Below are 24,031 nucleotides of genomic sequence, written 5' to 3' on the forward strand. Positions count from 1 at the left end.
CATTATTGAGCGCTGTCATTGATTGAATGAGCCGACGAGATGCTCTGAAGCCCCGAAGAGAGAAAGAAGCAGATACAGAGATAGGGAAAATGCAGTATTCATCTTACTTACAGATCTGATTTTGTCTAAGTAGGAAGAGCACCTGGTCATTAGCCCTGACACATGTGAGTTGAACAGCCGTTTTATTAGAGAGCGGTGGTAGTTTCTGAAGTCTCACCTTGAACAGGCTTACGAGGAGAGCTCTAATGACGAACAGTTGTTTGATTCAAGACCTCATCCTAATGACGCACTATGAATAGAAGGTCTTGCTCACAATTACGCAAACATTGACTTCACCACAGGCCTCGGCTGCACATCCAAAGAAGCAGCAATACTAAACCCATTCCCAAAATCAAGACATTCTTTCTCCAGCAGCTCGATATTGAGGTGCACCATTTCAGCTCCAACCAGCATGTGCAAGACCATCAGCACCCAGGTTCGGCAATTTAGCCCGGAAACCAAGTTCAGTGTGGCGTCGAAGCTTTTCATGATCTGGTCCACACGTCCATATGTGACTTTGTCCTGATGGAGAGTTGCAACTTCAATCAAAATGCAAAGGAAATGCCCCGCCATGATGTTGAGGATGGTTTCATGGGCAGGCTCCAAGCTACCATTTCTAGCCCGCACGTGGTACTGATGGCCACCGGGATTGCCAGTGTGTAGGTAGAGAGCCCAGTGGAAGTCGTTTGGGACTGGCGTATCTGAGCGGATGTAGAGGACTACGTGGAGGGCGCCAGGGGTCAGCATGTCGCGGACGTGGGTTTGCTTGCGCCGGAGAGCGGAGGCTCTCTGTCTGGCTTCTGTCTCCGCGGCGTTTGACATTTCGAGGATCGAACTGGCGCGAGTTGGATAGTGAGTGAGACAAAAAAAAAAAGAGCCGTGAATTTAAGTTAATCGAAGCTCAGGTGACAGGGGTCTTGAAACGGCTAGAACACAAATATAAAGACCCGAGTAAGATCGAAACGACATGTGTTCTTGATATAATCGTACAATGCAAGTGGTAAAATAACGGAAAGAGGAGCCTTCAATGTATAATAATCATACACTGTGCCTCCATACCTCAAGGTCTCAGACGCCCTCAACCTGTTCGCCGGGGGCCAACATCTTGATGTATTGATGCAACCCAGTCTCAAGAACTTCAAGCTTGTCTCCAACCCGCAAAACAAATTCTCCTTTTGAGGGAACAAGCTGCATCCCCAAGCAGGCATTCGTCGGATCCCCTTCATCAATTCTCCGATATGACTTCAGCGTTTTATCCGGCTCCGCCTTGTGTCGATCCCCAGTGACCGGGTCAACATTCGGTAACCGACATCGAACCGTGCGACACGAGGTGTATATTTCAGTGCCGCCGATGGAAACCCGTTTCCAATGGTCTTCCTCAAACGCAGACGGCCCTTGGACAACGATGTTCGCACGGAAGCGCTGGATGCTCAGTTGAGGGATGGCATAGGCGCAGCGCGAGGCCACATCTCTATGACTGGACATATTGAGCAGGTGAATTGGGTAGGCATCTGCAAACGCAGTGTTGGGCTGGAACCCTATGTCCTCTTTGGTGGGCGCGTTGCGGAAGATCTCGCGTGGGTGCGACGGGCTCGCGCGGAAGAGGGTCAGGGTTTTCTTGGAGGGATCGGAGTCCAAGAATTCATGCAGGGAGTCTGGAATAAGGGCGCCATAGTCCAGGGCGATGGGGCTGTCCTTCCATATCTTCACTGGGACCTGTGGGAACTTGGAGTCTGCGGACGGGTGTAATGGAACTTGGAATTGGCGTTGGCGATCACAGATGTTGAGCGCCATACCAGCTCTCACCACTTGTCCATACATTCCTTTTGGCGCGATGCGCGGGTAGGAGATGACCATCACACCTCTAGACTGCACTTCGGCGGAGTTGGGGTCATAGTCGTGCGCAGATGGATCGGGGACCCAAATCTCCGGCTCGACCAGTGCAAGACGATTAAAGTCTTTGTTGCGCAGAGTGCGGATGTTCCATTTGTCATTGTTGTATCCTGCAAATGTGAATTGCCTGTCGTATTCAAGTCCGGTAGGAACTACATTTGAGGCTTGCAGTTCGACTCCACGGCATGACTTCAAAGGATAGCTGAACAATGCTTTAACACGCCAAGATGGTCGGCCTTGATCATCTTGGCCGACAGGGACACCTTGGCTGTATTTTGAATCGTATTCATCGCGCAGATTGCTCGTTCCTGGCGGGAGCCCTAAGCGCCGACATCCTTTCGGACGAATAGCGGGTGTTTTGAATGAGATCAAGAGAAAGAAGAGACCAGCAAGGACAGAGATCAAAGTTCCCTTGGAGAGGATTGCTTCCTCCCAGGCGAGGTTGAGCGGCATTTTGGCCTGGAGATCGCGATCGAATCGATGAAAATTGAAGAAAACTGCCCGATCTCGGATCGGATCACCGCCAACCACGAACCTCAACTTGAACCGGAAACCACTCACGCGAACATGTTTTGAAGCGCACATCTAATTGCCGCTTTATTGTCTGGGGATTATTTTACCGTGTCCGCTCGGCTCAGTTCCAGCCAGCCTCATGCGCCCGCCATGAGCACCAACATGGACCTCCTCGGTCTTGACGGTCTCGAGGGTTTATACAAAGACACGCGTCAGTGGATGAAGACTTGCTGGTAGAGCCGAATGTTAACCCATCTATCTCAGTGCCTGTTGTCTCAATATCGGCATCGCAGTCCCTTAACGCGTCGGCCGGACGCGACTCAATCGCGACGGGCCTCCCGCACCTGGATGCGGCTTTAGCCGTTGATCAACAACCAGGTGGTATTCTGCGCGGACATGTCACAGAGATATTCGGACCTCCAGGCGCTGGAAAAACCTCGCTGGCGTGGGTATTCGCCCCTTCACCGCTAGAGCTATAATTAATCCCATCTGCAGCTTGAATATTGCCCGCAACGCATTGTGTGATGGCAGGGTGGTCTGGATTGGTATGTCCTGCCGGTTCCCTCTGCATTGCTAAACTCACACTGCCAGATACCGGGTTTCCCTTGCCCAGCCCACGGCGTGAGGAGATGTCCCTCAACGTCAAGGACTTTGTTCATTTTCAAGCGCAAACCTTGCCGCATTTGATTGCTCTTTTAATGCGACCACCGACGGGGTTCCCCCCGCCAGGTACTAATTTAATTGTCATTGACTCTGTATCGAGTTTCTTTACGTCTTACTTTCCGACCGCAGCAGAGTTGAAGGAAGAACTTGCCGAAGGAAAACTGGTTGACAAAGCCCATCTTCAATGGCTGCTGGGCCGAAAGCCGAATATTGCCAATGATTTGGGTACACATCTAGCCCGACTCGCTGCCAAAAATATTGCGGTTTTGGCCATCAACCAATCACAAACAAAAATCAAGGAAGAGCGGGAGGCCACTTTACTCCCAGTTCTCGCAGGTGGAGCTTGGGAAAAGACGGTGCAGACTCGCCTGGCTGTCTACCGGGCTCTTCCAGATGATAGGTTCGTGGAGATTGAGAAGCTTTCGGGAAAGCCTTTGCCTGAACCGGATGAGCTTGCTTTTGCCTTCCATATTGACTCGGTATGTGTACTCCAATCTGCCGCAGGGTTGTTCTAACTTTCTTAGAATGGACTTCGTGAAAGAGATTGTCATATTTCGGGCTCAGTGAAGCACCTAGAAAGGTCCCCCGAATTTGAGTACTATGACCCCCCAACACCGACACCTTCGCCTTTGTCTTCAGTGTTGTCGTCTCCTCCACCATCCCCCGAGCTCTTATCTCCCAAGCTCGATGTCGCAGGACAGGGATTTTCAGCACAAGAATCGCCAATCAAAAAGTCTTGTGCTGAAAATTCGTCTCTTTCACCGGCTCTGAGGCCTGCATCGCCTCAGCAAGCCGCCCAAACACCCAATAAGAAACGCAAGGTACAAGAGGTGGCCGACAGTCAGGACGAAGCATCAGACGATGAAGCCCCTTGGACAGACGAAGCAACCCTAAACACAAATCAATCATGAAGTCATGAAATACACAATGGAGCGTTTTTATTGAATACATCTTATACACCACTCCTCTCGTCCTCGGAAAACATTCTCCTCTGAACAATTCGACCCCCTTCCCCGGCCAAGAAGTCCTTGGGCTCAGTCTCCTCACACGGATCCTCACTCTGATCCCGCGTTTCAGGTGACCTTGACATTGAACAAAGAGGAAGCGTATCTGCGATAGCAACAGAAATGGGATGTCTAGATCCCTGAATCAGATCAACCAACCGACCCAATACCGCAAACTCAAGCTTGAGTTTCAGCGAGTACACAAAGCCCTTCAGTGTAATCTGTACTGCGTAAAAATCCGCATACTCCAAACTCAACAGCAGCAGATCCATCCCGACAATCGCGCAGTTTATTCCAATCAATTGGTACATAATGCTTCGCGTGTCCGGTCGCACCGATACATCTGCTCCTAGTCGGAGCAATTTCACTGTCTCAATGACGTACAACGTTGAGAGTATACTTTCCTGGATCGTAAACCCAGTCAATTGTATCTTCTCCATAACATTGTACCCACGCACCCAAGACCTCTCACCGGTGTGTACGATATTCGCCCCGTACGTCAAGATCGTAGTTGGAACATGCAACAAGAACACGTTGGCGATGATCAAGCGAAACACCATGCGCAGGATTCGCTCATCTCGTAGCACAAGATGTAGCCGCGAGTATAGGACAACGGATTGTCCTGTCACCATTATCCACCATCCAATGGTCAAAATGGTCACGGAAAGAATGGAATCAGCCCGCGTAAAAAATTTCAATAAGAAGCCTAGCGAATATGGCATTACGCCTAGGCAGCCGGAGATCAATAGTGACCAGAAGTACAATCCACGCCAGCGTCGGAATGTTCCTGGTACTAAAATCACTAGTTCGGCAACATTGTAGAATGAGAGGCCGATAAAGGCGAGAAGGATCATTTGTCGTTTGTCACCCTCTATGGCTAGAGAGCCTGATATCCCGTCCAGCAGGTCCTGGGGTACAGGGATGGTCGACATTGAGAGTCATGTAGACTTGAGGTCTTGATTCTGGAGGTCATGCATCAGGGGAAATTAGAGATTGTGATAAGAGTGTAGCAAGGAGAGATGAGAGAAGACGGTCGCACAGAAGATATAAGGAAAAACAGGTTTTGTGCGTGGTCATTCGAAGAATTCTTTACGATGTGAGGAATCTGGGGTAACCCTACGGAGTAGAGGATGGAGTAGAAAATAAGGCCAAACGCCACTCTAAATAGTTTTGGGCCTTGCCTGTATCAGATTAGGCGAGAGCGATACCTTACATTGTACTATATCCACTTGATGGGTCATATCAAACAAAGGGCCTGGACCGGTTGTTTATTCCTTTGTTTTGGCCAGATTCGCCACATTCAAGGCTCTGGTTGCGTGGAAGTAATACGCTGTTAGCCGCCTGGCGGCGTCCTTGTGATGTGCAATTTGGGGGAGACCAGCCAAAAAGAAAATATTTCATTGGAGTCTACATAAATTATGGGTTCTCGTTCACAGATTGGTCAGGTAGTCCTCGATCTGCTCCTTGGTCAACTTGCGGAATCGAGGTCCCTGAGAACCCTCCACACCCTCAATGCCCAGCAGGTGGTCTGCTGGCGGGCCGACAATGCCTGTAATTGAGTTAGCGCGGCCCCGAAATTTGAAACAGCCAAACAGGCTCCGCAAACAAACTCACCAATTTCTATCGTGTCACCATTCATCTCGCCTTCAATAGTCTCCTTGAGCGTCAACAACGCAATGTGAATAGCGTCTTCCAGCTCAAGTCCCTCAGTGTATCGCTTCTCTAGGAACGTCTTGGCGCTCGTTGCGTGTTTGCCGATCGCTGTGGCCTTCCACGGATAGTAGCTGCCACTGGGGTCGACCTGGTAAAGACTGGGACCGCCCTTCTTGATACCACCGGTCTTGCTGGATGTCTTTTCCTCAGGGTCGTCCTTCTTGGCCTCCTCCGACTCGGGCTCAACGCCCTCGTCCCAGCCCGCAACCAACAGACTGACACCGTACGGCCGCACACCTCCGGATTGCGTAGCTTCTTGGACAACCCGGGCGACGTCCTGCACCAAAATCCGGGTGGGCGGGTATTCGTTGTAGACGCGCTTGTAGTTTGTGTGCGAGACCTTGCGGGCCTTGTCCACCAGTACCCGGTAGTCGGGGCCCATGCCGGCGTAGACCATGCCAATATCAGGTGTAATCAAGGAAATCTTGGACAGAGATGGGGGATCGATGAGGGGCGAGGAGGACTTCTTCTCGGTCGCGAGCACAATGCCGTTGGTAGCTGGGCGGTCAGCTTGCTGTGGGAAAGCTTGGGCAAGTCATCACATACCTTTGATACCGAGTGCTGTGACACCCTGGTTGACTGCGTTCAAGGCATATTCTGGTCTTGTTAGTCTCGATACTATGATTCGATGTGATGATCCATACCAATCTGCACCAGCTTTCCGCTGTGATGGAGCTGTATTAGTAGTGTCAATTCAACGATGGGCAGTCTTTCCTTACCTAGGGGAGAATGTAGTCAGGGAGAAAGAGTATCTGTCAGCCATGATTCGCTGTCAATGTGAACACAAGCAGAAGAGATGGAAAGATTAAAAGAAGGGGAGCTGTGTAGGCAGAGATGGGTGACGTTTGGCGCGGTAGAGCTCACTGAAGGCGGTGACCTAGTTAGGACTAGCTGTGGGTGTGAACACCTTTGGCCATTTTTTGCTTTTCTCCTCCTTCTCTCTCCAATTCTCTTTTCGGCAATCACCAAAGCATCTTTCAATTTGGTCCGTCCTTGTCTTCCTGTCAGGGCCTGAGTCGTTCTCGATGTGAGACACCATGGAGGAGGACACTCAGCATTACCCTCCCCGGGTCTGTCGCATCTGTCTGGAATCCGTGCTGCCTACCTTCCAATCCTCAGAATTCCTTCAAAAACCTCGAGTGGTTTATGAATCCTCGGATCCAGAATCTGGCCGTCTCCTCAGTCCTTGCCAATGCAAAGGCTCCTCGCGTTATGTCCACGAGGGCTGCCTGCAAGCTTGGCGTCACGCCGACCCGAAGTACGGGACGCGGAATTTCTGGCAATGTCCCACTTGCGGTTTTCAGTATCGCCTCGAGCGTTTGACCTGGGCTCGATGGATCAGTAGTACCACGACACAACTAATTCTCACAATCGCCATTCTCATGTTAACCGTCTTCCTCCTTGGATTCATTGCTGACCCCATCATTGATTTTTACCTTGGCCCCGTGGAAGTTTACACCGAACTGGTCGAGGAAGATGCGTCTTGGCTAGAGCACTTCCTCAAAGGCTTGGCATCTCTTGGCCTCTTGTCTGTACTCAAGGCAGTCTTTGCGTTGTCACCTTTCCCATGGAACATGCGGTCCCTTGCCTCGGGGCGAAACTCGGGACGCAACCGCGCCGCCCAGTTGAACTGGCTGGTCATCTTGGTCGGCGTTGGTACTTTTCTATGGGTACGTATCACATTGAGATGATATACAGGGTCCCACTAACCAAAACAGGCTGTCTACAAAGGTGTCCGCTCCTGGAGTAGGCGTACTCTAGAAAAAGCCGGCGAGAAGGTCATGGATGTGCCATTGCCGGATGAGGACATGGAAAGTGAACCAGCGCCCAACGATAATTCTAAGCAAGACTGAACTCGCACTACTTAAGTTGCCGTACTCCTCTGCCCCATGAGACGTCGATTAGTCAATGTGCGAAGAACAATTACTACCTTCAACAACCCTCAATGGAACATCTGAGAGGCAGATAAGTGTCACGCGAACGTCTTGTTCCTGTGGCACTGGCTGTCTCACATATCAGAATTCCTTTTTGGGGAAGGTAGTCCACCTCTCAATTCAATGGGACGTCCTGACCTTGGAGTCTGTTCAATTGATGTTTCCGGATTGAAAGGTGGTAAATTACTCTGGATAGATTAACTACAATGGACATGAAGTGCGTATTCTTGATTACTATATTGTTCTCGTTGCTTTCAATCTCAGTGAGCTTAGATGTGATAAGATATCTCAACATCTTCTCCAGCTCGAGCCAATTCCCCCCGCCGCCCTCCATGCATTCATTGCTTTCCTCTTTTTCTTTTTTCTCTCTCTTTGCCTTGTTTCATTCCATTTCTCTCTGTCCTCCGAATCTAGTTCGCCTGCCCACCATGGACATCCTACCTCCCGGATCGCGCCTAGCGGTCGTTCGTTCCCAACTTGCTCCCAGCTCAGGCTCCGAGGGCTCCAGTACACCCCCACTCAACGACAAGGAACCTTTCCCAGACTACAACGAAGCCGATTGCGACAACCTTGCCTCAGAGGTAGCAGCCGAGAAACATAACGATGAAGCCTGGAACCTCGCCCTCGGTAGGGCTGTCCGAGATGAGATCCGAGAGATCCAAGTCGATCCCAACATTATTCCCTACGATGATAAACTTACGACCGAGCGTAGCCAGTCCGCTCTCACTCGGATGAAAGAGATCCTCTCCCAGCCGCAGATGCGCATGAAGACCCGCGACCAGTTCCTCACCCTCTCCAACATGACTTTGGAAGTCAATTTGATCATCTTTCATCATAGCTCGGAGTTCCTGGCTCCCAATGAGATTTCCAAAGCAAAAGCCCTGACAGAGACAATTTTGACACACTTTGCATGGATGGACACTATGTTGGCCGACCTATGCCAAACCGTCAATTACACTGTGTCGGTACTGGGCCAAATTGAGAATGAAGATCTCGATGTCTATACGAAACTCTGTCAGATGGCCCGCATCGTTGCCAAGTAAGTGCTGTAAAGGGTACACACACACAGGGCTCACATCCCATAGGAATCTGCGGAAGCCCCGATCTCTCGAACGCAAGCTGCTCGGGCAATTCCTGACCCTTTATGAAGAATGGGTTCATACGCCTTTTCTTCGTCTCCGCAATCGCCAAATCCTCAACGAGCAGACGTCATGTCCAGCCCGAGCCGAGCTCTCGCGTCAGATCATTGCTATTTGGGATGTCGTCTCGCGATGCATTGAAAGCTACGAAACCTACATATGGGCGACAATGAACATTCGTGAGGAATTTTTCGTGCCAACAATGGAAGCTCTCAATGGCGCTCCAGAACTTTGGGATAAGTACTGGAGGAACAACATGGGGAAGAATACTGGTCCGTCTGAGGCCGATCCTCGTGGATGCGACGCCTCTCAGTGCGAATGAAACAATGCTGGTTCAACCAATGGTTCACGAATCATGGGCGCAAAGCCTTACGTCTTACGATCTTCACGACTGATACCCAATCACATTTGCAAGCAGTGTCATCGAGCCATAATTTCAATTATAAATTTCCTAAGCCTCGCTATCCTTGTAAGGTCCCAGCTTGAACAGCTTCTTTGCATTCTCCCTCCCGATTTTCACCCGGTCAGTGTTTGACATCTCAGCATTGTCAAACCAATCACAAGCATCCTCAAACGTCTCAAACGGATAATCAATCGAGAACAAAATGCGATCAGCCCCAACTTCGGCCATGCAGAAGTTCAACGTAGTTGTCGAGAAATGTCCACTGGTTGTAATCCACAGGTTCTCCGCGAAATACTCCCGAATGGTCTTCTTGCACGTATCCGCCAGTCCAAGCAACTTCTTTCGGTCCTCAAACCAGTGGTTGATTCTCCACATATCGAATGGGATCTTCTCTCCCAGGTGTCCCAGAATCACTTGCAGTTTGGGGTTCCGATCAAAGGTTCCGTTCGTCACCATTCCGAGAACATGCAGACTAACACCCTGTGCAAAGGACAAAGGTGGCCCGATCAACCACTTGCGATCAGCCCAAAGCTTCTCATAGATGCTACCTGTTGGGTTGCGTGGATGCAGATACAAAGGCACGTCGAGCTCTGTGCACGTCTGCCAGAATACATCCCACTTCTCGTTATCGTAGAAGATCATATCTTCGCCCTCCTCGCCCGCGCGCTGGGTGTCATTGACCAAGGCACCGAGGAAACCATACTTCGTCACGCAACGGCGCAGTTCATCGGCCGCTTCTTGGGGATCGTGCATGGATAGCGTCCTATACGGTTAGCTGGGCCAACAAAATGCTGTCTGTAGGGTACTCACGCGAAAGCGGCGAATCGATCTGGATTAGCCTGCACCTTTGTCGCAATATAATTGTTGATCTCAACAGCGAGGCTCTGCGCGTCTTTCGCATCCCAGATATCCTGCACGCCAGGTGCTGTGTAGCTGAGGATTTGTAGCCCGACGCCGTGTTTCTCTGCAAAGTCCAGTCGAATTGGACCGACATCGTTGATCTCTGCTGTGTGCTTTTCTGTATCTGTGGCAAACATTCCCGCCCACCATTTCGTCTTCTCGGCGAATCTGGGAAGCGCAAAGGCTTCCTCGAGAGCAATCTTCCCAAGCATTTTCGAGGTATATTTGACAGTGTTATGAACAGGCAATTCTGTTCTGGCTCATGCTTCAATGAGCTCCTTTATATGCGGAGACCCCGCATGGCGTCGTCATGTAGCGTTGCTCGGAAGGTCCATCGGATGTTGACCCGACGGCGGTCCGCTGTTGCGGGGCGGATGCGGGGGCGGATGGCGGCTTTCCTTCATAGTTGTGGACGCATAAAGCACTCTTCGGCTTAATGGGGTATTAGTCAATGTTACAGACTGTGTTACATCGGATGTTAAAGTCGACCTCGTCACGTATCGCATAATGGCCCGAGAAGAGGCTTTAAACGACTATTTCTTTCCGTCGTCAAAGATACACCTGGGCAATCAATACGTCGACCAGTTTCAGAATGAAGAAGCTAGTTTAAACAGATTAACACAAGTCATGAATGCAGATCAAACTTGGGGATCAACTATGAGTTGCTCCGGCAAAATTGCCCAGGTGCGTGCCGACAAAGAAAATCTCTAATCCGATGCGCATCCGAACGTCGGGATTTAGCACTTGATATCGCACAAGAACAATTGGGCTTTTAGGAAACTCGAAGACTACTACGTCTGTCAATGAGGTGTTTCAAGCTGTCTAGCCATATCCGCATGGCTCTGATCTGTACATACAAGAGCGTTCACCATTGTAATGCTCACATGAAGGTATAGTTTCTTCCAGGATTGATTTTGAGTCTGAGGCGTTCTATACCTATCTGGACGCTTTCCAGGGGCGTTTATTCACCCTAAAGAGTTAAATGATAACCTTGGAAGGTGTAGACATCCACAATGATTTGGTTCAGGCAAATGGATCTGCACGGTTGACGTCTACGGGTGTGGATCGTCCCCACTTAGGCCCGGCACTTGACGCATAATTAGAGGCTCTTGATGTTGAATATTAAAGATCTAAATTGATAATATAATAAGTACATAATCTACAATATAAACACGTCATCATCCCGAGGGAAAAGAATACATCTCCCCACTTGTCAGCTCCCGAGAATGCGAGCGTACAATAGATAACAACATTCCCAATACGGCAAATTCCATCTTGAGTTTGATGCTGTAAACCAAAGCCTTGAGGATGATTTGCGTAAAATAATAGCCGAGAAACTCCAGAATTAGTAACGATAGATCCATCAAAATCGCAATGATATTGATTCCGATCAACTCCAACAATATCTTGTGTCGTTTCTTATCTTCCTCGGGACTGATCTTGATCATCCGCACTGTCTCCCAGATATACACTGACGATATAAGGATCTCCTGTACCGAAAACCAGGTAATTTGTGCTCGTTCGACGATTGAGAAACCATGCACCCACGCTGACCGAGGGAAGTATTCGGAGCCGAAGTTCATCGTTACGGTGGGAATGAGTAGTATTATCGAGTCGATTATTATCATCCATTTGATGATTCGGAGGAGGCGAAAGTTCTGCGATATGAGATGAAGTCGCGAGTAGAGGACTACTGATTGTGTCGGGACCATGCATATGAAGCCGATATTGGAGAGGAGGAGGCTGAGCCAAAGTGGGACTATGTTGAAGTATTGAAAGGAGGTGCCCAAACTGGTTGGTATAAGACCCACGGTGGTTGAGATCAGAAGAGCCCAGAAGTAAAGGCTGCGGTAGGTCTTGAAGCTCAGCGGAATGAGCACGGAGAGTTCGAGGGCGTTATAGAGTGCGATTGAGATGATAATGATCACCGCCATTCCCATTGTCTGATTCTCGTCCAGCGAAGACGGCATTTGTTGGAAGTTGTCCGCCATGGTAGATTGTAGCCGGCCATGGTGCGCCGAGCTGGAGGTCGCATTTGCGATCGAGAGAAGAAGGAGATGAGGTGAAGAAGGCTGCAACAGGGGATGAAAGTATAAATTTCCGGGGACATCTCTCGGCGAATGCCGTTCCTCGGATATGCGAGTGGAGGCAACTCAGCCTCTCGCGGTTAATGGATCGTAACGTCACCAACCAAACCAGCATGTATCCAATGAGGCGCCCTGGAGTTGTTTTCATCCCCCAGTTTTACTTCCCCTATCTTGCACTGAAGAAATTCAAATTCATGTGACCCATCTTATGATTCGTAGAGTCAGAGGATTTGGGTCCTTTTTAAATGTGGGGAAAAGACAATTATCACGTTAATTATACAGTTGAGGCGCGCTGATCTATCTCTCCACAACTCGAATTCCACACTCCCCAATCGGCCGACAAGTGATAGAATCATTATAATCGGGTACCAGATCTCCTTTTCCGACCATACTCACATCGAAACGCGTCAAAATTGACACCGCGACCAATTTCATATTCAGCATCGCCAGCCTCTGGCCTTTGCACCCGTGTTTCCCCGCGCCCCAGCAAATAAACTCCTTTTTAACTTCCCGACTCGGATCCCAGCGCCTTGGGTCGGGGTAATATGCGGGGTTGAGGGAAGTGTCCGCGAAGGGATACATCACCAACGCTCCGGATGGGATTGTGTGCCCTCCTATTGTGAGATCGGGTCCATTGTTCCGACGTATCGCTGTGTAGGGTTGCGATGTTCGAATGGTCTCGCGAATACAGAGGTCTAACATGGGGGTTTGGGTCTCCCAGCCTTGGAGAGGAATAGAAGAGAGGGAAGTTTGAGATGTTTGCGATAAGAGAGTTTGAATCTCTTTTTGGATGGTTTTGGACCATTGTGGATTCGTGGATAGTCGCATGATCAGCCACGAGACTGTTTCAAAAGGTTAGATGTTAATATTTTGCTTCAGCTTATGATTGGGCTTGTTAGTTACCTATTGTTCCCGTCGCACGGGCTCCGGCTAGTGATAACCCTAGGAGGAACTTCGACATCATTAGTGTCTTGCCTTATAGCTAGGCTTTCGAAACTCACTCCGAATATTTGGGTGTTGCTATCTCCATCATCGATCATCTTTTGAATTGCATCATTTCTTCGGACTCCATCTCTCTTCCGAATGAGGATGTGCCTTCGGACAATGAGGTACATGCGAGCCGCGGCTACCAGTTTGCGGAGCATCAACGTATTGGGTAACCAAGAACACCACGTCGTATATGGGTTAGCCGGGGAGTCGACCACATCGACCAGTGATTTAAAATGAGAGCACAATGCTGGGTCTTGTGAGATATCGAAGAATCCCGTGCTCATGATAGTTTGAAATGTGACCTAAATGTCTGTTATTACTTTGCCTTATCTCTCCAGTAGCACCATATGTACTTACTCTATGAATTGAAGCGCAGGGGTCGAGAACGCTCTCGGGTGCCCATGAGTCCATGGCTTGCTTGCAGCTTGAGAGGATTGATGGAATGACTATGCAATGTTAGAGATGGCTGTTTAGCAACAGATACACCAACTCACTGGATTGTAAGTTCTCAGGCCGTTGCATCAGAACCATGCGCTTGATGATAGCATTGACCTGGTGGGGGCTGAACTGAGCATTGTTCTTCGGGCAAATTAGTTGCGAGCTCAGGTATAGTATAAATGTAGGGGATATAACAACGCACGCTGCCCAGAAGAATTGAAAATGAGTCGTAGATATTCAAGTCATTCTCTTTTGTGAAGACTTGCCGAGCTTCTGTTCCGGAAAGAACGATGGCTTTGCGTCCAAACAGCGTGAGCTGATAAATAGAAGACGATGTCGCCTTGAACCCATCATTGATAAAGTCAAATTGCTTCTCAAAGAACGATTGAGCAGTTTTCGAAGCGGAATGCTGTAATTCTGGGGGACTTTGATCTGTCCCTGGCGTAGAGGGGCGTGGGACGTATAAGAAGTTGAACCAAACGACGTATAGTGTAAAGGCGACAGAGGCGAAAATACCCAGATCTCGAATCAAGATCAATACCTCATTGCCCGCTGCAGATATTGATTCCGAAAAGACGCTTTGTAACATGATGGTTATAAAAATGAGATTGTGGGATTCCATCTATCCCAGACAAGGCGCCTTTTATACACCAACACGCAGCTGGTGCAAAGTCGACGAACGCCTTGTACACCCAAATAGCGACAGCCATAGCACCCAGGTAGATTCCGCCTGTGACTCTTCGATCAATGACCTATGGTTTGTGGCCCTTGATTCGTTCTTTCCTATCAACTTACTTGCCCTGAGGCTCAGGTTTCGCCCGGGGGCACCTCGGCTGCGCCATCCTCGACCCACAATTGCAGTCATTTACTGTGAATTCAAAACAGAAGTGACATTCAAAACAATATGATTGATGGGGCTAGAATGCAGAACTACAAAGACTGTTGGAAACCGGCGCAAGCCGGTGTTGGTTCATGTCTTACGCACGGTCAGCTATGCAGGAACGTATGAATTTTTTTAGATCGAATCTCACAAGGCGAACCGTTAGTGTCAAGTTAAAGATGCGGCTCGTATCGGTTCGTTCGTATTCAGGTGACATTTCAGTATGCTTCAGCCCCCTTTGACGCTCTTTCCGATGCTTACATCGGGCTACCCACTCATTCGGGCTAGTCTGGCCTAGTGAATTAGGCCTGCCATCCTTAGTTTACAGGCATTCGAGCGTATTCATTGGATCTTCGTAGCATATGCGATCGAGTCATAGATCGAGTCATTGTTTTATTGTCTGTGATTTCGCCGACGCCACAAAATGAACACGCGACCGAATGATCTTGCAGTTTCAACACCTTCAGTCTTCTGTTCCGATTTGATTTCACATAATAGTGGCGTTATTTCAGGTGGCTATGGTGATGGTGATTTTGTCTGATGTACTCCGTATGTGGCCTTATCTTTGCAAATGTCAGATTCAAGGATTTTTGCAACTTCCAAAGTAGAAATTACGTCGATCAATTTCATACGTAATTAAAAATCTAGCAATTCATACGGAGACTGTTGCTGTTTTCGTATCCAAAGAGTTATGTACCACTGCGAGGGGATCTTTTCTTTTGCGCAGTAGTTTGGTAATTGTACGGAGTAGAAAGCCTTGTCTTACAATTTTCGGTTTCAGGCCCACCCTCGAGTTGGGGTGATCAAGTAATGCAAAGTCTGGCCTGAGCTACCTTATGGCTCGAAGATGGCCCCTTTTTGTCACTATTGTTGGCTTGGATAAAACAGTCACTTGGTGGGGGCAGAGGTTTGGGATGAATGTGGTGCGCCGCACACCTGGGCAGATTCAGCATAGGTGTGGCTCAGGTGCTGAGGAACAGGGATTTTGCTGGTGAAATCCCATAAGATTAACTGCGCGGTGAGATTCTCGGACCCACAGAAATCCGAGAATTATACCAACCACGCGTGTTGAAAAAGTACATTGACAGGAATAGTTGCTGGGTATGCAACGGGCCGTTGTTTGTTGGGGGCCGAATATGTATGAGCATCTGCTTCGCTTCGGCCCCAGTTTGATCGAAGAAAATCTAGCCGAGCCTGGCAAATTTGGGCCATGAATCGATTTCTTATTCTCGTTTGTATAATAGGACTGCTTGCTAGAGGCTTTCATACCTCAAGTGCCATTGGCCCTCGAAGGACCCACCAGGTCAGCCTCATCGACCCAATGACGATATTAATGGGTGCCAAAGGACATTCTACGGGTAAGTGACAGCCGGTGAGACTAGTGCAGATTTCCCATACAAGGCCCAGCTTCTTTGGCCAGGGCCCGCACCCCCGCGCGCGCTAAGGGTGCTTGGCCTCGATAGTCACTGGTCAGTGCCCTTTTGCACGATTGAAGCAAGCGATGCTTGAACTACTCAAAATCGTATTAATCCGTACTCCATACATAGCACACAGAGATTGTGTGAATTTCCGGTCTATCCAACTCCTCTGACTTCTCCAACACACTCACACTCTAAGCATTAAATCCAACATCTCGAGCTGCAGCTCGGTCTTCTCTCTCATAAAGGATTTCCGGTTGGATATCCTTTCCAAACAAGTACCGCTTTGCGAAATAAGGAATCTGCCTCAATCCATACCCAGCGTGAAGTCTCGTCGGCAACGAAAACACCTGGTCCAACTCCTCGAGCGTCTTACCCTTGGTCTCAGGCATGAACATTAGAACCAACCACCACCCAATCACACACCAAGCAGCATACCAAGAAAACGCACCTTGTGGTGTGAATGTCTTTTTTAAGGCTGGCCAAGTTACCCCAAGAACAAAATTGAAGAACCATGTCGTGGCCGTTGCCAACGCCATTCCGTATGGTCGCACATACAGTGGATACGCTTCGGCGGAATACGTAAACGCGACTGGTCCTTCACCAGGCGAATAGAAAATTCCAAAAAGGTAAGTGCCGAGGACTATACAGACTTGTCGAGCCGTATAGCTACTTTGTGGGATCCAGAAACTGAAGCCGGTGAAAAACATAGCTATCGCCATGAGAGGAAAAGTCAAAAGCAATAAGTTTCGTCGACCAAACGTGTCGATTGTATAAATTGCAGGAATTGCAAAAAGCCAATTGATCACTCCCCAGCCCAGGGACGCGGCTAGCGCTGCTATGGGTGTGAATTTGGCCTTCGGTTCAGTTAGATCATTGCAAAGAGCAGCGTTTGGGTCAACTGACCTCGAGAAATATCTCAGCGGAGTAGTATGCGATCACATTGACACCACAGAACTTTTCAAGTCAGCCATTTGTCTCAAATTTTGCAGAAACGAAAATTCACCTCCTGCATGAACATCACAATCTGAGATGCTACCATGGCTCGTCGGTTGCGTGGCACAGTGATCAACTCCAACAGCTTGTTCTGACCAAGCTTCATATTATTCTCCGCCTCAAGCAGAGTATGCATGTAGTATAAGTCTCTCGCCGCCTGAATCTTATGGTGCCGCAGCATGCATATCGATTGATATGCGCGGTAATACTGCTTCTGGCTCATATACCAGCGCGGCGATTCAGGACACGCGAAGACAAAACAGCAGACCACAAGAGCCGGGAACATCGCCGACGCCATCATACATCGCCAATTGAGTCCGACAATCACAGTCGAATCGACATTGTAGAAAATGATGTCTGACGCATATCCAACCATGATACCAAACGCTGTCCACATCTGCCACTGCATGACCAATGCTCCACGAATCGCCGAGGGAACGGTTTCCGCGGCATACATAGGCACAGTGGCTGATTTTGGACCGATGCCGAACCCCAGCACGAATCGAGCGACGAACATAGACCACCATGTCGAGACAAACCCTTGCCAGAGACACGCTATCGCGGAGAGACAACATGTGATGAATATTGTGCCCCGGCGACCGAACCAGTGATTGAAGGGGACAGTCAACCAACAACCGATAAACGCGCAGCAGAGGTACGGTGCCGAGTTTGTGAGGCCTACGAGCCAGGTGCTTCGAGCGGAGTCGTCACCAATTCCGAATTGGTGTTTGTAGAAGATTTGAGCGCCGTTGACAACCGTTTCATCTGATATTGTTCGATTCTCGCGTTAGATTCATATCAGGATCAAGGATGATGTCTCGAGGCTTACCCATTCCCTGGACAGCTGCTGAGAGAGAGCAAAGTGCAATCACAGCATACATCTTCCAGGGCTGAGCCCACTTGTTGGTCAACTCTCGACGCAATACTGCTTTCTCTTGGTTTGTCAAATCAGAGATGTCATCAAATCGCTCTGGTGATTGTGCCAGCACAGCACCCAACTCAAATGCGCGAATATCGGACTCATCGCCCATAACATGGAATTCGGCGAATGTGCGTCCCTGGGTTCTCAACTCGGTGTGACTGAGTCCAGCCAGTGGGTTGGAGAGCTTTGCGTTGATCTTCCGCCGTGCTCGCTCGGCGGCTGGGCCGGTTAGCTTTGGTGAGACAAGCTTGTCGTTCTCTCTGGGTTCCATCGCTTCCCGTGGCTGGAATCTCGTAGTTCCTTGAGATTTTGGAACCGAAAAATGGAGTGGGGGTGTTTTGCTTTCCTCCCGGGGGTGAGTTGCTGAAACAAAGAAACTCGACAACAAACATGGAACAATACTACAGCAGGTCCCGGTCCCACGGCCACATAGTAGGCAGTAAGTCTACCTTGCAACGTATCCATGTGGATACTTTTCGAAGAATTGTTGATCTTAGAGGTCTATTTGACACGCTAGTGATTATTCTTCAAGGTGATTGGTAGGTATGGTCCAGGGACTGGGATACACTTTCAGACAAAGGGTTTCCCACCTGGCAATTCTAAGATCTGTTTCGTTCGTCTCAGGGTTGGAGATTTACCTGCAGCCTTGATAGTGAATCTATGAGAGAGGTACTCTGAGCAAACATATTGAAGTTTGGCGGGCATTCTTCGCCCAGAAACATAACTCAATCTTCTATGAAAACCACTTGATGCGGCAGTTTAAATAATGGTATCCCAGGACGTATCGTGCTTTTCAAAAGGTCAAGCTCTCCTCAATCGTGGCCATGAGATTTGCCGCCTTTTTGGCCACTTTCTTGCACTCTTCACCCAAATCGCTGTTTTCCACATCCTCAAATCCCTTTTGATAAAACTTCCATCCTTTCAATGATAATTCCCCAGCTCCAGTATCCCCAGCACGGATCTGCTTAAAGGTTTCGAGGCCATCCCACAAAATGAATTGAGCTGCGGCAAGTACATGCTGATCCTGCTCGCCCTCGAATTGAGGTCCCCACGTAACATCGCGAACCTGGAAGGCGTCTCGCAACGCATTGAAAGCGTATCCATGGTCATGGGGAAGGCAACTAAGTGCCGAGAGGTGTGCATAGAAGGACATCTTGTTCGGCCATTCTAGCGGCTTGTCTGGATTTGGTCCTACACGGAAGGTTGGTGAGTTGGGATTTTCTTATGAACACAACTAAAATGACTTACCAATTTCATATGCTTCAGAGAGTGAGATGCCGAATCGCTCGCCTCGTTGGCGCTTGAAACCGAGTCAGTAAATCGCAAAGACAAGTCAAGTACTAGGCTGAAGGGCTCACTGTTTGAGAGTTATAGGAAAGCTTGGAGGAAGTTGTGAGGGCTTGCACCACCTGCGCAAGTTTCATTTGGGACGGGTGATGCCAGGGTATCTGCTCTGCGATTTCCAGGAAGATGCCACCCACGACGTAGGCCTCTGTGGACAAAGGAGCGTCGGGAAGGATGGTAGAGATGGCTTCAATGGTTTCCCAAAGCGTCTTTTCTGTGTCGGGTTGGAGAAAGTCTTGAAGGGATCTGAACACTGTTGTGCCACGAAAGTCTGTGGTACAAGTATATTCCCATTTGGCATTTGCCTTGGCCTCCTGCGAATATTCTTGTGTTGAGGTATCATTTGTCTCCCAGTCTTCAAGTGTCAACTCGAGTGTGGACATGGCTACCTTGAATATATCGATTGGGATATGTGGATCCGAACGTTGTAGAAGTTGATATCTGGGTATGTTTTGAACTTGACAGAGAATTCTTTCGACCAGAGCCAAACTGCTTCCGATGTTTGAAGTCTGCGAATGCGCTTGGAATTGGATTACTCTTGTACAAAGACCTGGAGGCTAAAGCGGATAGTGTATCTATTTCAAGCAGCCAATTTGAATAGATGAGAAAACAAGAGAAGCAACGAAGGCCAATCCCCGCCCCCGCTTTGTTTGCCAAGCCAAGGGCATGGCGGGTAAGAGGCGCTTGATCGGCAGTACTTACCGCCGAGGCTGAAACAACACCTGATTCTCATCTGAAATCAAAGGTGAAACATGTCAGTCCCAATTACAGGAGTCCAATAGCCGCCACTAGCTTTCATGTCCTAAAAGCATCGGGATTAAGTGTTGCGTCTTAAGTGGTCGCTAACTGATAGGATGGGACTTGCTCAATGCGAACGCCATGCGGCTACGATATACATTACTTGCAGCGGCAACAGCTATTTTCGTTCTGGAACCGCAGGTCCATTTCAGTGTAGATGCAGCTCTATATGTAAGACACAATATCAAGAGTGTTATAAGATCAACCATGGAAGCAGTCGATCTCGAATTTTGAATATTCCACCAACATCAGCCGTTCCTATAACCTCCAGTGCTTGAATTATCTCAGTTTCTGTCACCATGGGATTTGGATTTTGGGGACCCTCGAAGGGTCCAGCACGAGCACAGTCAGATCTGGCTAACAAGGTTCAAGATCCTCGTACACCTCTGGTTAGTATCAATTACCACCTTATCCAATCTGAGTTCTTTCCTCTCTACTGTGATCGCTATCAAGAATATCAACTTATACACGCAAGTAGGCCTATCAGGTCCGGCCAGTAAAAGCCGAAGTGCCACAATCCGGTCCACGGGTACCGTATAGCCACGAGCTTGTTACTCGCGCCGAGGTTGAAAAGCATCTTCAAAACGCACCCGCACCTATCGCGGACCCAGGGCCAGAGTCAGCTCTCAAGAAGTTGGGCCTTGGGCCGCGGCATCGTGGCCCGAGAGACTTGACCCGCCCATAGGAATTCCAAAACCATGGTCGTGTTATTCCACGCACTGATTGCTATACGGAGTACCCGACGAAGGACTATCCCTATCATAACCAAACGCCCAAAAAGGAGGTCTAGTTTCCCAGAAAACCCCGAAAGGGAAAACGATCATGAAATCTGCCGACCCCGGTTATGTTCGCACTATTACCGACCAAGATAAGCATATCCAGGCTGTACTTTACCATCCTGACATGTCGAAGGTCCCTGGTTCTTCATCCTCTTCGTCTTCCGCCGGGGTTTCTAGCAAACCTCCCAAAACTTCACAGGGCTCTCATGCTTCTGGTGCGCTTTATCCATCACAGGAAGTTTTCAGGGCCCAAACCTTTGGTCCAAGGCAGAATTCTGGGCCACCAATTTCCAAATCTTGAGCCATATTCAGTCAATCTCGCATGCGCCTTCTTTTCCTGTTGAACTTGGCTTTCCATGTTCATACGTTCTCCCTTGTACCTACTATGGGCTCTTTGTTTGGACAGGTACGGAGTACTGGGTCGATATGTGTTGGTGCCTGTGGCTGCCTGGAGTTTCAATTTGTTTGTTTGTTAATTAATTAGTCATAACGAGGCCCAGCCCTGGAGAGAGCTTCTCTCTCCTTCCTCTTTGATTCCATGACAGATCATATTGCCCTGCCCAGGTGCTGCCCTGCTTCCTTCCGATACGATAACACAATGGTCATTTCTTGCCTTTTGTACACCATAGATATGGCGTCCACTGATATTTTGAATAAACAGGGTCCAGAATATTAGTCCAGCGGCATCTTGCACTAGTGCCTGTGTGGAACGTTGCTCCTGGGCTCTGGGCCCAATGCAGATAATAGAGAGCTCCCTTTGCCTCACTTGCTCCCCTTTATCTCCTTGATCTATCAGCGAGATTTCATTTCATTGAACTTTGCTTCTTGTTCTGACACCTCATAGTTAGTTCGCCCGTTTCTGTTTTCTAGTTGTTGGGTACGTGGAGGCTTGGATCACGCGGTGTACTCCGTACGGAGTACGCTTTGCTACACATGCCCTGGAGCCTCAGAAGAGTGGAGCATGGCGGTAAACCGGCATATTATTTTTTGCTATGGTGGCTACCCACTCCACCTGTTGATTTGAGAGCATTGCAGCAACTACTCTGCAACTACGTGCCGAGTTCAAGAAGCATACGCCTCAGGCTACACATATGGTCAAATTTACACGTGCAGTCTTTACAAGATACTCTCAGGGCGTGAAGTTGTTTATGAGCTTATGTTATTCCATCATGACCGTATAATTTTATCGAAGGTGCAATATGGCCGCTAAACAACGTGTGCCGGGAACCTATTAAATTCTTTGAATCATGTTAGTGATGATCTCAAGGATGTATGAAGAAAATAAAGTGAAGAAGCTCAATCAGATAGCAGTTGGTACAATTTTGAGTCCACATGGTTATTCAGAACAGGTCTGTGTGAAAAGGTTGCTTCATCATAAGAGAGCCTTGAAATAGGCATGTTAGAACTCACATTAATAATATGGAAGCTATCCCTTTGATCATCTGGTGAATCGTAATGGGATAGCTTGATTAAGGCACAGTTTCCTGAACATTCACATGGCAGGCTAGACCCGAAGCTTCATCGCGCTTGAGCTAGAAAGACATGTCATGCTGACGTTTGCCTCATCAAAAGTTCACAGAGAATCTATGAGGCTCGAGTCAATGGCATCGCATCGTCGTGAAGTCAATGAATGATGGAGGGAAAGGAAAATTTCGAAACGGTGCAGACCTTAAATACCGAAAAGTGGATCACGCTTTGCATCGTTTGCACTGACAAACAAAAAAAAAGTGGTGGTAATTTAACGGAGTTCCAATTTTTCTCTTTTTCAGAACAATTATCTGCTTTTGAAAAACGCTATTCGAACGGTGAGGAAATCTCCGCGCATCCTCATGCTACAATTGTGACTAACAAATACAAGATGGCCGATCTAGAGACCCCCAGCTCGGCGGAGCAGCAGAGTGCGTGAGATCATACCGAATTTCTGCGAACTCGAGACTAATTGATTTAGCTCCTACCAAGTCTCCGTTCCAGAATGTCCGTACTGACGGTCGAGCTTTCGCCTCTCCGAATTGGCGCACTAAGGGCAGCCCTGCTGCTCCATCCGATGCCTCCCCGAGCCGTGGCCCAAACCCGAACCTCAATACGTCCCGCGCGGCCTTCAGTCGGCCCGGTCCTCATGTCCCGCAGGCAATCAGTGATGGCCGTCGTCTTTACGTAGGCAACATGCCTTACACTGCTAAGACAGAGGATGTCAAGGCAATTTTTATGGCTGCGCAGATGCCGATGTATGTCTGGCTTGTATAGATCGTGAAGGGCCTACAACTAATCTCGTGATAGTGAGGGTATCGATATCGCCATTGATCCTTTCACTGGCCGTAACCCATCTTACTGCTTCGTTGATCTGCAGCACAAAGAACATGCCAGCCGTGCTATGTCCGAGCTTGATGGCATCGACATGCTGGGCCGCCCGTTGAAGATTAGGCCCGGTGTCGCAAAGTCCCAGGAGCGTATTAACAACCCGCCTTCTCCATTCAATGTTAGCGGCTGGCGTGAGCAGGAGAGGCCCAGCTTTGCCAAGCTCAACAGTGACTCCAGCAGTCGGGTTTATGTTGGTGGTTTGCCGCGGCTGACCGACCATGAAGTTGTGCAGAACGGCATTGAGACCTTCTTCAAGGACTTCAAGATGTAAGTCTATCACGATGCATAGACATTGATGGTCAATCCTAACGAGCTACAGCGAGAACGTTAGCAAGCTGTTCACCCCCCACCCTGCTAAGAGGTTCGAAGAGGGCGAACACCACTACCTGTTCGTTGACGTCGGCTCCCCCGAAGAGGCTCAGCGAGCTATGAAGACTTTGAATCACTCGATTGGCCCCTGGAACGGTCCACTGCGTGTGCAGTATGCTCGCGGTTCTAAGACAACCGAGTGAGATGCTTGATAAATGGCACACCGGAAACTAAGCATTATTAATGATGAACGCATCGCATAGCATGAGTTATGATACCTGAGAAAATCACACAATAGCATATTCTTGAGAAAATTTGTTCTTTGTCTCCTAGCTGAGATCTAACCGAGTTGGTGTATGGTTCAAAGCACAATCCCAGCTGCCTACGTGAGGCGTAGAGTGTAGCTCTAATATTCCAGCCCCACTTGAAGTATGATGAAACTATACTCGTGGAGCATTCACGTCTCTGGGTTTTCCGTGATTGTGACAATGAAAACACAAGTCTATATCAA

At 48.9% G+C, this 24,031-nt stretch overlaps 13 protein-coding genes across 13 annotated transcripts; 5 read left to right on the plus strand and 8 right to left on the minus strand.

Annotated features, from left to right (window-relative positions):
* Nucleotides 1-315: 315 nt before the first annotated feature.
* On the minus strand, nucleotides 316-861 carry N7506_011107 (uncharacterized protein; the record flags this gene model as incomplete). Its single annotated transcript, XM_056960400.1, has 1 exon — nucleotides 316-861. The coding sequence occupies one exon, from the start codon at nucleotides 859-861 to the stop codon at nucleotides 316-318; it is 546 nt and encodes a 181-aa protein (XP_056806555.1).
* A 246-nt stretch (nucleotides 862-1,107) lies between these two features.
* Nucleotides 1,108-2,385, minus strand: N7506_011108 (MOSC domain protein; the record flags this gene model as incomplete). Its single annotated transcript, XM_056960401.1, has 1 exon — nucleotides 1,108-2,385. One exon carries the CDS (start codon nucleotides 2,383-2,385, stop codon nucleotides 1,108-1,110), a length of 1,278 nt encoding a protein of 425 aa, XP_056806556.1.
* Nucleotides 2,386-2,595: 210 nt separating this feature from the next.
* On the plus strand, nucleotides 2,596-4,019 carry N7506_011109 (uncharacterized protein; the record flags this gene model as incomplete). Its single annotated transcript, XM_056960402.1, has 5 exons — nucleotides 2,596-2,656; nucleotides 2,710-2,890; nucleotides 2,941-2,990; nucleotides 3,037-3,587; nucleotides 3,633-4,019. The coding sequence occupies 5 exons, from the start codon at nucleotides 2,596-2,598 to the stop codon at nucleotides 4,017-4,019; spliced, it is 1,230 nt and encodes a 409-aa protein (XP_056806557.1).
* A 41-nt stretch (nucleotides 4,020-4,060) lies between these two features.
* On the minus strand, nucleotides 4,061-5,044 carry N7506_011110 (uncharacterized protein; the record flags this gene model as incomplete). Its single annotated transcript, XM_056960403.1, has 1 exon — nucleotides 4,061-5,044. The coding sequence occupies one exon, from the start codon at nucleotides 5,042-5,044 to the stop codon at nucleotides 4,061-4,063; it is 984 nt and encodes a 327-aa protein (XP_056806558.1).
* A 498-nt stretch (nucleotides 5,045-5,542) lies between these two features.
* pre8 (proteasome core particle subunit alpha 2) lies at nucleotides 5,543-6,588 on the minus strand (the record flags this gene model as incomplete). Its single annotated transcript, XM_056960404.1, has 5 exons — nucleotides 5,543-5,661; nucleotides 5,727-6,323; nucleotides 6,372-6,422; nucleotides 6,470-6,489; nucleotides 6,545-6,588. The coding sequence occupies 5 exons, from the start codon at nucleotides 6,586-6,588 to the stop codon at nucleotides 5,543-5,545; spliced, it is 831 nt and encodes a 276-aa protein (XP_056806559.1).
* Nucleotides 6,589-6,862: 274 nt separating this feature from the next.
* Nucleotides 6,863-7,678, plus strand: N7506_011112 (E3 ubiquitin-protein ligase MARCH; the record flags this gene model as incomplete). Its single annotated transcript, XM_056960405.1, has 2 exons — nucleotides 6,863-7,495; nucleotides 7,544-7,678. 2 exons carry the CDS (start codon nucleotides 6,863-6,865, stop codon nucleotides 7,676-7,678), a joined length of 768 nt encoding a protein of 255 aa, XP_056806560.1.
* Nucleotides 7,679-8,187: 509 nt separating this feature from the next.
* Nucleotides 8,188-9,220, plus strand: N7506_011113 (uncharacterized protein; the record flags this gene model as incomplete). The annotated part of the gene is made up of 2 exons (XM_056960406.1): nucleotides 8,188-8,798; nucleotides 8,845-9,220. 2 exons carry the CDS (start codon nucleotides 8,188-8,190, stop codon nucleotides 9,218-9,220), a joined length of 987 nt encoding a protein of 328 aa, XP_056806561.1.
* Nucleotides 9,221-9,349: 129 nt separating this feature from the next.
* N7506_011114 (amidohydrolase family protein) lies at nucleotides 9,350-10,413 on the minus strand (the record flags this gene model as incomplete). Its single annotated transcript, XM_056960407.1, has 2 exons — nucleotides 9,350-10,064; nucleotides 10,112-10,413. The coding sequence occupies 2 exons, from the start codon at nucleotides 10,411-10,413 to the stop codon at nucleotides 9,350-9,352; spliced, it is 1,017 nt and encodes a 338-aa protein (XP_056806562.1).
* Nucleotides 10,414-11,379: 966 nt separating this feature from the next.
* N7506_011115 (cytochrome P450) lies at nucleotides 11,380-14,305 on the minus strand (the record flags this gene model as incomplete). Its single annotated transcript, XM_056960408.1, has 7 exons — nucleotides 11,380-12,273; nucleotides 12,685-13,130; nucleotides 13,192-13,240; nucleotides 13,290-13,580; nucleotides 13,636-13,724; nucleotides 13,773-13,857; nucleotides 13,919-14,305. The coding sequence occupies 7 exons, from the start codon at nucleotides 14,303-14,305 to the stop codon at nucleotides 11,380-11,382; spliced, it is 2,241 nt and encodes a 746-aa protein (XP_056806563.1).
* Nucleotides 14,306-16,208: 1,903 nt separating this feature from the next.
* Nucleotides 16,209-18,203, minus strand: N7506_011116 (uncharacterized protein; the record flags this gene model as incomplete). The annotated part of the gene is made up of 4 exons (XM_056960409.1): nucleotides 16,209-16,871; nucleotides 16,921-16,971; nucleotides 17,021-17,775; nucleotides 17,840-18,203. 4 exons carry the CDS (start codon nucleotides 18,201-18,203, stop codon nucleotides 16,209-16,211), a joined length of 1,833 nt encoding a protein of 610 aa, XP_056806564.1.
* Nucleotides 18,204-18,725: 522 nt separating this feature from the next.
* On the minus strand, nucleotides 18,726-19,659 carry N7506_011117 (DUF3632 domain-containing protein; the record flags this gene model as incomplete). The annotated part of the gene is made up of 3 exons (XM_056960410.1): nucleotides 18,726-19,123; nucleotides 19,181-19,232; nucleotides 19,291-19,659. The coding sequence occupies 3 exons, from the start codon at nucleotides 19,657-19,659 to the stop codon at nucleotides 18,726-18,728; spliced, it is 819 nt and encodes a 272-aa protein (XP_056806565.1).
* A 714-nt stretch (nucleotides 19,660-20,373) lies between these two features.
* Nucleotides 20,374-20,759, plus strand: N7506_011118 (uncharacterized protein; the record flags this gene model as incomplete). Its single annotated transcript, XM_056960411.1, has 2 exons — nucleotides 20,374-20,463; nucleotides 20,553-20,759. 2 exons carry the CDS (start codon nucleotides 20,374-20,376, stop codon nucleotides 20,757-20,759), a joined length of 297 nt encoding a protein of 98 aa, XP_056806566.1.
* A 1,952-nt stretch (nucleotides 20,760-22,711) lies between these two features.
* N7506_011119 (uncharacterized protein) lies at nucleotides 22,712-23,723 on the plus strand (the record flags this gene model as incomplete). The annotated part of the gene is made up of 4 exons (XM_056960412.1): nucleotides 22,712-22,751; nucleotides 22,802-23,078; nucleotides 23,131-23,478; nucleotides 23,531-23,723. 4 exons carry the CDS (start codon nucleotides 22,712-22,714, stop codon nucleotides 23,721-23,723), a joined length of 858 nt encoding a protein of 285 aa, XP_056806567.1.
* Nucleotides 23,724-24,031: the final 308 nt, after the last annotated feature.

The sequence above is a fragment of the Penicillium brevicompactum genome (assembly GCF_028827555.1).
Source record: "Penicillium brevicompactum strain IBT 35665 chromosome Unknown utg000007l_segment0_segment0, whole genome shotgun sequence".
NCBI lineage: Eukaryota > Fungi > Ascomycota > Eurotiomycetes > Eurotiales > Aspergillaceae > Penicillium > Penicillium brevicompactum.